Here is a 12,506-nt window from a genome sequence, read left to right on the forward strand (position 1 = left end):
CCCCACCCCCTCCCCCGTATTTCGCTGTGTTTTTTCATTGAAGGTGGCGGTCAACGTGATGTCCCAGGTCGCACTGCGGCGCTCGCCGCGGGCTCGACACAGTTCACGCGATCCGGAAGCACCCACATATATATTTTTTCTCTCTCTCTCTCTCTGTCTGTCTTCTCCGTGATTTTGTCCGTCGTTAATTTAAATTAGTCGCCTCTCGTCGTGACATTTTCTTCGACGCCTCCGCCTCAAGCGGGGGGGGGGGGGGGTGAGGGGAGGGTTAGGGCAGGGGGTGGGGGGGCAAGGCTTAGGGCCTCTCGATCTCGCCCGCGTTGAAGCATCCCTGCGGCAGGGCGTCGCGGATCTCCTCCAGGTTGCGGATGTCGGCGAGCGCCTGCTCCACGCTCGCGTCGTAGCCCTGCAGCGCCGCCGACTGTGACGCCACCGCATCCTCCAGGCGCTTCAGCCGCGGCTCCAGCTCCCCGCCGCCCGCCAGCGCCCGCTCCGCCTCCGCGTACTTGCGCTCCAGATCCTGCAGCCGCCCCAGGTCTACGTCCTCCAGGGAACCTGCCGGGCGCACACGCGAAGGTTCGACACAGGTTTAGGCTTAACAGGCTTGTGCGGGCAAGTGCTGCGAGCGAGTAGCACGTACGAAGGCCGCCGCGTACGTACACGTGCGTATGTTGAACTTCTTTCGCGCAGTACGTAGCCGACCGTGCTAATCGGAGGCGCGGGGGAAGGACAGCAAACTAACCACAAAAAGCAATTCTAAAGAAGTGAGTTTTCCATCTAGATTTAAAAGTGCACAGGGTAGGTATGGCACACGAAGGGGTCGGTGGCCGTTGTACCTGCAACTATTTCTGTTACCGCTGTTGCTGTAATTTCCTCTGTCGCTGCTGCAACTGCTGCTGTTACTGCTGCTGCCACTGTCGGTCTAACTTCCTCTGTCGCTGTTACTGCTGCTGCTGCTCTTGTGATGCTGCTGCTGCTCACCCAAGTCACGCAGGAGCTGCTCGATCTGCTCCAGGGCTCCGCTGACGGAGCTCTTGGCTCTCCTCGCCTTGTCCTCGGCCTCCTGTGCCGCCTCAGCCGCCTGAGCAACAACAACAACAAACAACAAGATGGTGCTGTTGAACACTGGCCGAGTGGCAGCAGAGGACAGAGGTCAGAACGCTGAGCCGGCACTGTTGAAATCCTGGGTGTGATTCCAAGTTTCAGCCACCTGTTAATAAACCAGCTTATCCAGTTTCGTGAGTTAAAATGACGTTTTTTTTATTTTACCAGGTAAGGTCCACTGAGATATGTTTTTCAGAAGCGATCTGGCCACACATGATAGCTCAACGAAGTGGCTTATCATCATGTGGAAATGTATAGCAGCCAAATACTCAAAAGGCATGTTTCTAAACATAGGGTGAAAAACCTGACGATCTGAAATGGGCGGTGGGCAGCAGAGGGCAGTGCGACAACATCCACCGTTGCACCACGCTTCTATGGCCCTCACGTTTACCGCTCCCTCCTTTTGTCAAACAGGCGGCGACCATTGCGGTGAAGTATGGTCACGTGACCTCCACGACCTACACTGGCATAGCGAGGCCCTCATCCCGCGGCCAATTGAGAAAGGAGCACTCCAGTTAAGAGGTAAACGCCTCCGCTCCCCCCCACCCTGCCCCCCTCCCTCTATTTAAGCAACACACTTTACTTCTTTGTCATAACGCGCCCAGTTTATGGGAGTTCACGGGCCCACTCCTCCTTCGTGTCTCCCCCCCCCCACCTCCGAATAAATGGTACAGCAGTTGCGTCGTGAATGCGCCGCTCGAACGGCGGAGTCGGAGCGAACGAGTCTGGCGGCGCGTTGAAAGGGGCCTCGCGCTTTATTCAATAAAAAATTATTTTAAAAGTAAAGGAGCGGTCCTGCAACAGCCGGCTCTCGCACGGCTGGCGAGACGGGGGTTTGGGAGAGGTGGGAGTCGCCACACTTGACCCCATCACACTTGACGACCTGCCAATCGCTATGTGGACGGCGGCGCCGGTAGGGCGGAGGTGGATTGGGGGGGGCGGTGATTTAGTTCACTGCCGCACCCGGGGAGATTGAATCGACCCAGTGATCTCGGGATCACGAGCCCGGTCGGTGCGCCACCGGACCGTCAAAGCACCGTCGCGGCGGTGACGGCAACACCGGGGGGGCACGTCACGCGCACCGGCTGCACCGGCTAGGGGGGGCGGCGCTCACCATGTTGGCGAGGTCCATGTCCCGCGCGGCGTCCTGCTGCTTGCGCGCCAGCTCAGCCTCGGCGCCAGCCAGGCCGGCGAGGAGCCCGGCGGCGCCCTCGGCCAGGCCCGCCGCGTCCCCGTACGCATTCTCCACCTCCGTCTTCAGGCCGCCCGCCCGCTGTGGTGAGACAGGGCCCCAACGGACACGGCGGTTAAAACTGGAGTAAGGACATTTTTTTTTGGACCAGTTAAGAAGGTCCCATTGAGCGATGTCAGTTCTTTTTCAGAAGCGACCTGGCTCTCACGAATGACAGCTCTACGAAGTGGCTTATCGTCACGTGGAAATATCCAGCAGGCGAATACCCTAAAGGCGTGACGTTGATTCTAAATGTAGAGTGGAAAAACTGAAGGACCCAGAGAAAAATCCACGCGACCACGGGGAGAACACGCAAACTCCAAATATACAGCAGCAGGTGTCAGGGTCGGGATCGAACCCACGACCTCCCGCATACCAGGTGAGCTAGTTAACATCTCGGCACCGGCGACGTGACGGGAGTTGCTGCACGCGGTCATTGGTGCTCATCTTGCTCTCCACAGCAACTAGCCAATGGTGGAATGAAGGCCCCAGTACACAGTGTCCATGCCTCTAGTCAATGCGATGTCAGTAAGGTATTTGGTTCACGTTGTGTATCGGTGTGTTTCTCTTTGGGAAGGCGTGTGATGCGTGGTAAGGTGATGCATTCGTGTTTTGCCGCTGCGACAGAGCGCCGACGTTCCCCACGCGCGTCCAAAGTTTCTCCTGCACGGTATCCACGCCGCAGCTTGGCGACCTCCTTGCAAAACCGCCCGCACGCACGCACGCGTATATCTGTATTTACACACGAACAGCGAACGACGGCACGAAGCGACTTCTCGCTGCCGTGTCCGTGGCACCTGCCCGCCCGCCCCCCCACCTCCTGGGCGCGCCGCGCGATCTCCTCGGCGTCCTGCGCCATCGCGCGCGCGTCGCGGGCGTCGTTGGCGGCGTTGCCCAGCGCCTCCTCGGCCTGCCGCGTCTTCGCGTTGGCGCTCTCGATCTGCGCCTGCACGGCCGGCACGCGGCGCAGCGCCTCCTCCGCAGCCGTCTTGTTGTCGCTCACGCGCTTGTCAAAGTCTGCGGGGGGGGGGGGGGGTGCAGGGTGGGTGGCGGGGTCAAGTCACAGCAACGGTGGCGGTCGCAGCAGCAGCAACAACAGCAGAAGTAACAGCAGCAGCAGTAACAGCAGCAGCAGGAACAGCAACAGCAGCAGTAACAGCAGCAGCAACAGCAGCAGCAGCAGCAATGTCAACAGCAGCAACAGCAGCAACAGCAGCATCAGTAACAGCAGCAGCAGTAACAGCAGCAGCAGTAACAGCAGTAGCAGCAGCAGCAGCAACAGCAACATCAGCAGCAGTAACAGCAGCAGCAACATCAGCAGCAGCAACATCAGCAGCAGTAACAGCAGCAGCAGTAACAGCAGCAGCAGCAACAGCAGTAGCAGTAACAGACGCAGGAGCAGCTGCAGCAACTCCCTTATTGTGCTGGCTCGCCAGCAGAAAGTGGTGCAGTAATACGTTGGGGGGGGTGGGGGGGGGATGTGTTAAAAAATAAAGTATATAGTAGTGAGTATTTTTTACTGCAGTTGTTTATTCAGGAAAGGCTCGCCGAGTCTGTTCTACAGGAGGAATCGTGCAAAATTTCAACAGTACGGAGGCGACGCTGCTGTTGTGTGTGATCCCAAGTCAGTGATTTTTTGGTAACTTTTCAGCATCGGGATGATGTAGCCAATATCAGTTACATTGTGTGTGTTTTTTTTAAGTTATGGGAGCAAACCGCGGAACCTGTTAGAAACCGGTGAAGAACAGGGGCAGAACATTTCGACTAGATGTACACACTCACTCCCACTCTGCTGCCCAGGGTGACGCCACACAGACTCCACGCAGAAAGGTGCCCAAGTCGGGCATCAAACCGTCGCCCTTCTTGCTGTGAGGCAAGAAGTGCCACCCCGTCGTCAAACTGCCATCCACCCCGCCACCCACCCTGCCATCCACCTTGCCACCAACCCACCGTGCCACCCACCCACCGTGCCACCCACCCACCGTGCCACCCACCCACCCTGCCATCCACCATGCCACCCATCCACCATGCCACCCACCCACCGTGCCACCCACCCACCGTGCTACCCACCCACCGTGCCACCCACCCTGCCACTGTGCATTGAAACTTGCCTCTCAGGATGTTGAGGGTGTCGGTGGCCTCCTTGAGAGTGGCTTTCCCTTTCCCTTCGGCCTCCTTGGCCGAGTTGAACGCGGCGTTTGCGCGCGCCAACAGCTGATCCAGAACCTGGGTGGGGGTTAGGGGAGGGGGGTTTATCGATTTTTCTCAAAATTACTTCGAGACATTTCACCAACGATTGAAGCCCAGGCACCAGCAGTCTGAAACTAGCGATGCTGCTTATAGCGCGATGAATAAAGGCCTGGGCGGTCAGTTGCATGAATCATCTTCAGCAAAAATCTCTCGCGTCGTTTACATCGACGTAGAATGGAAACTGAGCGACATTGTCTCTTAAAGTTGTTTGACACAATCGGCCGCTTGGGGAGAAGTCCCGCGAGACATCTTCCCCGGGCTACTATTTTACCAGAATCGGCGTCAACCGAGCGAGACTGTCACCAGCGTGGTTTCATGCAACTGCCCGCCAAAACTAAAAACCACAAAAATCCCAGAAGCCCCAGCGTCAGGAGGGCAAACGTCGAAGTTGAGAGGTGCAGAGGTTGACAGGAAACACCTCTCCCGCCGTCTCACCGAAGCCAAAAGATTCCCACCACCACCACAAGCAAACGGCGCGGGGGGTTCTGTCCCGAAGCGTCCAGAAGAGCGCTTGAGCAAGGCCGGGCAAGGATAGAGGCCCACGAGCGTGCTGCTCGCACAACAACAACAACAATACCTCCTTGGCAGCGTTCCCCTGCCGCAAGAGCCTCTGAGCCTCCGCCTGTGTCGGCTGCGACGCCGCTGAGGCCGACTCAAACTTTCTCGTCGAGGAATCTAGCCGTGTCAGATAATCCTCGATTCTCCTCTGCAGCCTATTCCTGTCCCGCTGAGATATTTTAATTGGGGTGGTTTTTATTACGATTTTTCGTATAAAGATTTGGGGGAGGTGGGGTTTGGGGCGGGTGCCCGTGAGAATATGAGACACAAGGGATAGGGCACACGGGACGCGCGGGCACACAGACGCACACACAGACACGTACACACACAGATACAAACATGCACACACACACACGCGCGGGTTAGTGGGCCCGAGCCAAGTGAGCGCCAGGCACCTGCTGCTCCGTGTTGCCGCGCTGCAGCAGCCGCTTGGCCTCATCGACGCGGGGACGCAGGTCGTCCTGCAGCTCGCGGAACTGGCCCTGCTGCTCGGACACTTTGCCGTCGAGCTCCGCGGCGCGACCCTTAACCCGGTCGGCGCCGGCCTACGAGGCGGCGGGCCGCAAGAGGACACGGCGGATAAATACACGAGAGTGGGTCGGGGCGAACCGAGCAGAGGGAGGAGAGAGAGAGAGAGACAGAGACAGTGAGAGGTTTCAGTTTGCGAAACGTAAAGCGATGCTTTCACTGCGGCAGTCGCGCTGAACAATATTTGATGCAATGTTTTACGTCTCGTACGTGCAAATTGCACCTCACAATCGCCGACGAACCGACGGTGGCAGCCAGAGGCGGTGAGCCGGTGCCAACGGTTGGCCCAAGCTCTGCAATCATCGATATATTAAGATGTCATCGGTCAATTGATGAGTGTTTATACGTGGTGGGAGGAATCCGGGGTACCCAGAGAAAACCCACGTGTGCGAGGGGGCAACGCTCTACCCCGTACAGAAGGGACAGATGGAGATTAGTTTGCACTTTGCCGCACCGCCTTCTCCTGGCGGGCCAAAGCACGGCTGGCTTCTCTTCGACGGTCACGGGAAGGGAGTATCGCAACAGTCGTACGGTGATCCACTGACCCTCGCCGCCGCCTGCTGCCTCCACGGCGCTGGACCACAGGCAGCCACGTGCGGCAGCGTAGCCCCCGCACCTCCGATTGGCACGTTTGGTGAACGTAGGGCGCGGAATAAGTTCGACGCACGCACGCACGTACGTACGACACGACCGCGCTCTACGATAGCTGACGTACGTACGTCCGCCGCCCGACGCGAATGGCGAGGCCTGGTGTGCGGGGCTGGGGGGGGGGGGCGGTGGGGGGAACCTGGAGGGCGTCGATGTCCACGTTGGGCACGGACGTGGAGGCGTTGGCGTAGATCTGCAGGGCCTTGTCGCCGGCCGCCTTGGCCTCCTTGTGCACGGCGTCCGCCAGCGCCTCGAGCTGCGCGCCCTGCGTCTTGGCCGCGCCGACCCTGCGCGCGAGCGACGGCACAGCGGCGCGGGAGCACACCGCGGCGTTACTCCGCGTTGCCGTGCGTTTGTAGGGCTGGCCGCCCGTCCGGCGGGATATTCGTAGGACGGCCGTCGTCCGTTTCGGGGCAGCTGCTGCTGCTGCTACTGTCCGAAAAATCTGTAAGTCTTCTACGGTGGCAGTAACCCTTTACCGTTGCGATGACGTCCACGTATGTTTTCTTCGGAACGTAACCCGAAGAAAACTAAAATACAACAACTTTATCGGTACCGAGGCTCCCACAAGGCCACGGCAGGGGGGCGTACGGTTAGTAACAATGTTTTTAAAACAACGACGCTGCTACACCTCTATGTATTTATTATATATATTTTTAAACGATTGAGAAACAAAGCGGTGCAAGGCTGCAGTAAAGGTTAAGAACCACTGGTGCAACGGGTGCGACCTTATAACGGATTCGTTCGGCAATCGGAAGCCAATGCAGCTTCGCGAGCACTCGACGGGCACGGTCAGAGCACCTCCTCCTGCTCCCCCCCCCCCCCACACCGCTCCCTGCGCGCTCCGTGTTGGAGATCTCGCGCCAGCGGCAGCACCGACCTGCGCGTGAGCTCGCTGATCTGGCCGCCCATGTCGTTCTCCTCGGCCAGCGTCTTGCGCAGAAGGTTGTAGGCCGCCGTGGACGTGTCGTTGGCCAGGTTTGCGGTCTGTTCGATCTCGTCCGCCGCCTGCTTGTGGCTGCACGTCCGCGACAACAACAACAGCAGCAGCAACAACAACAACAGCCGTTGATCGTTAGGTACTACTCCGCTGCAGGTCACAACAACCACTGTCACTCAACTATTCACTCACTCACCAGCTCGCTCACCACACTGCCGGTCACAACAACACTCTCACTCATCCACTCACTCACCAGCTCACTCACTCACCACACTGCAGGTCACAACAACACTCTCACTCATCCACTCACGCACCAGCTCACTCACTCACCACACTGCCGGTCACAACAACACTCTCACTCATCCACTCACTCACCAGCTCACTCACTCACCATACTGCAGGTCACAACAACACTCTCACTCATCCACTCACTCACCAGCTCACTTACTCACCGCATCTGAAAGCGCGCGATGCGGTAACCGTCTTTGTTCGACGGCTGATATCCCATCCTAGGACCCATCATTACACCAAAAATGCAACCAGGCGACAGGCCACTTCGTATGTAAGAATGTGTGTCGAACTTCTTTCGCACCCTACGTAGCCAACCGTGCTAGCCGGAGGTGCGGTGGAAGGACAACAAACTAAGCACAAAAAGCCACCGTGATGAAATGAGTCTCCAATCCATGGCCTGCAAGCAGCAGCAGCAGCACGTGTGAAACGAAACAGTGCATCGACCCGTGCCAGGTGGACAACGAAACTGGGAAGAGCCTCCGTGGGTGCTACCCACAGCCTTGGGGGGCTTCAATGAAGGTGGACGGCTTCTAGCCTCGTGGGTGTCATCAGTACTGCCGTCTGTGCCACCTCGCACCTGTCCGCCAGTCGCCTTGCTTCTTCTGCCAGAACTGTGAAGTTGTTGGGCCCGGTCACGTTTTTCCCATCGATGTTCTGCAAATAAAGCGCAATAAAAAAAAATACGTCACTGCAGACGTGTTCATTAAACACACGCAAGTATTGTGACTCGCATGGCTACATTAACACCCCGCCCCCCGCCGCCCCCACTCTGGTCTTCGCAACCTGATAGGCGCACAGTGACGACATCGCCTTTACCCCTCTCTGTTTGAGACAAAAACGCAGGGGGAATTCTCCACGATCCTCGCTGTCGCCTGACGATGCTGCCGGCGGCGTGAGTGCGTGGCGTTGAGGCGACGCAAATCGGGCAGCGGTGTTTATAATAACAACAATGAAGCGACGACGTGTTCGCGAAACGACGTGAAGCGTTCAAAGATTCCTACGTTGAAAGGTGCCTGGATGGCTCCGAGAGCTCATAGTGGCTGTAGTCATACGACCGAGCTGGCATAAGTCAGATTCAAGTAATGGGTTTCAGCTGCCTGTTGTAGATTTTAAAAACAACAGTTTCTAAAGTGCCGCAGGGTTTATGGTCTCTCAGCTCAATCACCAATGGCTGTGAGAGTAAAAGTAATGAGGTCTCGAGAATTCAAAGTGACGTCTGCTGCTCAAATTAACATTGGAGGTGCAGGTGCTCATCTCCCGCTGACAGGCCTGCAGAGGCAGTTGCGGGAAATTCCACATTTCTTAGACGTTATGTTTTATTTTTATTCTTTTATTATTTCCCTTCTACGTGACTTTACCGAAAGAGCCAAGAAGAGGAGTGGCAAAGTAACGGCAAGGTAAGAAAATCAACTTCAAACTCGGGGGGAGCATCCCCACGGCTCGTATCGCCGCTGCTCCTATGGTCCGTTGTAGTTGTGTGTGGGGGGGGGGGGGGTGGGGAGTGGGGGGGGGGGCATTAGGGGGGCGCTTGCGACTTACGACGGAGGCGATGGCGGCCTTGGCCCGCTCCAGCTCGTGCTGCGCTCGCTCCAGCATGCGCTGCGTGTCTCCGGCGCGCCGCCCGGCCCGCGCAGCCACCCCGTCCGTCTCGCCCACCGTGTCGCCCATCTTCTGCAGGCGGCCCTTCTGCGATGCCAACGTGCGCTCCAGCTCGTCCAGCTGGGACTGCAGGCCCTGGTCCGACACTGGTGGAGGTACGGGAGGCACGGGCGTGGAATAAGCGCAACTATAAACAATGTTTTATATTCCATAATACAGGGGGGGGGGGGGGGGCGGGAGGTTCGATTTAAAGCTTTCGTGACTGCAGGGATTCATCTTCTTGGTTTTTTCGGTAAAGTCACGTAGAAGGGAAATAATAAAATAATAAAAATAAAACATAATAAATTATTCTCACGACGTTTCGGCCACAACGCAAGCAGCCGTCCTCAGGTGAAGAACAGGTCTGTCGGAAAGACAGCGTCATTCAGCCGCTGTCTTTCCGACAGACCTGTTCTTTTGTTGGGTTAGATCGCGTAAATATATAAATGTGTCGTTAAACCCGCCACCACCCGACACTTAGTAAGGTTTGTCACGTAAACAGAACGTGCCAATTCGTCACTAGTACAGCACATTGGTGTGTTGGAGAGCAAAGCCACAACATTTACAATCTGAGTACGACGTTTCGCCAGTAATTACAACCAGCTTCATCAGATGTGTGGAGAAATCCTCCGGGTTTAACGACACATTTATATATTTACGCGATCTAACCCAAAAAAACCTGTTTTATGGATGATATTGGTCACGAAAGTCTCCGTGTTAAATGTTTTATAGTGCCAAATAAGGCCCACTGAGCTATTTCGCTCTATTTCAGAAGCGATCTGCACCACAAATGACAGCTCAACGAAGTGGCTTATCGTCGTGTGGAAATGTACAGCAGCCAAATACTCTAATCACGTGATGTTGATGTGAAGAGAAAACCCGGAGGACCTGGAGAAAGATCCACGTGACCACGGGTGAACACGCAAACTCAAAATGATAGAAGAGTCAGGGTCAGGATCGAACCCACTACCTCCTGTATACCAGGTGAGGTAGTTAACATCTCGCCACTGCGGCGCCCTTAGATAATATAATCAATTTGCAGCGTGAGTGGAGCATGAGGCTGGAACATTTTAACCTGAGGACGAAATTCTGACATTCGCAATTGCTTTGATGGAGACACCAGTGAAAGGCCTTTTGAAACCACGGAAAATTGTACAACTACCTGTACTGAAAGGCCATAAGGCTGCTTATTATTTCGTATCAATTTCCAAAAACGTGCCATTCCAGGGGGGGTGGGCACCACCGCGAGCGAGATGCGAGTGTGGTGCGAGTGCGACGCGTAGACGGGGCCGTACTCTGCGTGTGCTGCGCATCTCTCAGCAGCTGTTCGACGGCGCTGGCCGCCTGCTGCAGCTTCATCTCGAAGTGGCGGTCCGTGCCGGTGCCCGGGTCGGAGGCGATGCGCTCAAAGGCTTGCTCCAGCTCCCGCAGGCGCTCACGCAGATCCTGGGCCTGCGCCGGGACGAGGGGGGGGGCCGAGGAAGAGACGCGGCATTGGGATTGTCGTACGATATCAGAAGAAAAGTTTTGTACGTGTGCGTTGAACTTCTTTTGCGCCGTACGTAGCCAATCGTGCTCATCAGAGGTGCGGGGGAAGGACTAAAAACTAAACACAGAAGGCAGTTCTACAGAAATGAGCTTTCAATGTCTCGGAAGGAAGAGCGTTCCAGAACTGCCCACGGGAAGCGGATATCCTGGAAGCTACCTGAGATACCTTGAAGTGACATTTCTTGTCAACATTTCTTGTCAACGGACAGCAGAGGGCAGCACTTTCCCATTTACTCAGCACGTGAGCCGTGAGGTCCATCGCCTGACTGTCAGAATCCGATATTTCGATTCTCAAGAGTTAGAACACTGCTAAATTAAGTGCGGAACCAAATCGGATGCGACGGGGGTTTTTTTTCGCAGTCATTTTGTCGAGAAGAACATGAACTCACTACCACCCGGTCAAGAACCCAGTTTCATCGCAGCCAATGACAACGTCAGGCACCCAGAAGCCATCATTGGCACCGCTCCTGGCCCTGCTTGGCCTCCCAAGCCAAATTTAGATGTCTTGTTAGGCCCGTGTGTATGTACGTGTGTATGCATGTATGTGTCAAAGCGGGTGCGATGTATAAAACATCGCCACTCGGGAGGCAAAAGCGGCCGGGCGTGGTGCTGGCCACCCACCTCCTCGTGTGCCGTTCTGGCCTTCATAGGTGCTGCTACTTGCTACGAACAGCACTTGCACCAACAGTCTGTTACAGGCTACACGGGGGATCTTTGCCTATGTATGCTGAACTTCTTTCGCAGCGTACGTAGCCAACCCTGCCAATCGGAGGCCCCCGTGTATCACCGTTCCAGCCCGGCTTGGCGCACGAGCTGATGGGAAACCGCCCGTAGCCGCGAGTCTCCCCGGCACATCGGCTCGGTCGTGCGGTGGAAAAAAGCGTCAGAGGCATCGGTGGCGTCGCCGTGCGGCGGCCCACCTTGTCGCGCACGAGCCGGTAGCACGGCGGGCACTCCTGGCAGCCCGGGTTGGTGCGGTTGTAGTGGTAGTTCTCGCGGCACTGGTCGCAGCGCGCGCCCGTCACGCCCTCGCGGCACGGGCAGCTCCCGTCCGCCTGGTCGCACTGCATCGACTTGGAGCCCGACGTGTCGCAGTCACACGCTTCGCGTGGCGGGGCGGGGGGGGGCGGGGTGGGGACACAGTGAGTGACGTCACAGGCTGTGTGTGTGAGTGACGAGTGAGTGACGTCACAGGCTGTGTGTGACGAGTGAGTGACGTCACAGGCTGTGTGTGTGAGTGACGAGTGAGTGACGTCACAGGCTGTGTGTGTGACGAGTGAGTGACGTCACAGGCTGTGTGTGTGAGTGACGTCACAGGCTATGTGTGTGACGAGAGAGTGACGTCACAGGCTGTGTGTGTGAGTGACGAGTGAGTGACGTCACAGGCTGTGTGTGTGACGAGTGAGTGACGTCACAGGCTGTGTGTGTGAGTGACGAGTGAGTGACATCACAGGCTGTGTGTGTGAGTGACGAGTGAGTGACGTCACAGGCTGTGTGTGTGAGTGACGAGTGAGTGACGTCACAGGCTGTGTGAGTGACGAGTGAGTGACGTCACAGGCTGTGTGTGTGAGTGACGAGTGAGTGACGTCACAGGCTGTGTGTGTGTGTGAGTAATGAGGGGACCTACGCTTGCAGCCTTCGAGAGAGAATCCAAAATGGCTGCCCTCGCACCGATCACAGCAGCGGCCGGAGGTGCCGGGATGGCAGTCGCACTGTCCCGTGACCGGGTCACAGCCGCCCGTCGACGAGCCCACGGGGTCGCAGTTACAC

General features: G+C 56.8%; 1 protein-coding gene across 2 annotated transcripts in view; it reads right to left on the bottom strand.

Annotated features, from left to right (window-relative positions):
- Positions 1-2: 2 nt before the first annotated feature.
- Positions 3-12,506, bottom strand: part of LOC144948428 (laminin subunit gamma-1-like) — a 137,158-nt gene continuing 124,654 nt past the window's right edge. For both annotated transcript variants that reach the window (XM_078877885.1, XM_078877886.1), the window contains 13 exons: positions 12,364-12,506; positions 11,657-11,838; positions 10,484-10,640; positions 9,090-9,295; positions 8,128-8,204; positions 7,200-7,337; positions 6,459-6,606; positions 5,539-5,688; positions 4,447-4,561; positions 3,153-3,352; positions 2,219-2,377; positions 982-1,081; positions 3-555 (listed from right to left, as the gene is read on the bottom strand). In XM_078877885.1, the coding sequence (XP_078734011.1) occupies positions 296-555; positions 982-1,081; positions 2,219-2,377; positions 3,153-3,352; positions 4,447-4,561; positions 5,539-5,688; positions 6,459-6,606; positions 7,200-7,337; positions 8,128-8,204; positions 9,090-9,295; positions 10,484-10,640; positions 11,657-11,838; positions 12,364-12,506 (2,035 nt within the window). In that variant the 3' untranslated portion in view covers positions 3-295. The remainder of the gene's footprint in view (positions 556-981; positions 1,082-2,218; positions 2,378-3,152; positions 3,353-4,446; positions 4,562-5,538; positions 5,689-6,458; positions 6,607-7,199; positions 7,338-8,127; positions 8,205-9,089; positions 9,296-10,483; positions 10,641-11,656; positions 11,839-12,363) is intronic.

This window comes from Lampetra fluviatilis, chromosome 49 (genome assembly GCF_964198595.1).
Source record: "Lampetra fluviatilis chromosome 49, kcLamFluv1.1, whole genome shotgun sequence".
Lineage (NCBI taxonomy): Eukaryota > Metazoa > Chordata > Hyperoartia > Petromyzontiformes > Petromyzontidae > Lampetra > Lampetra fluviatilis.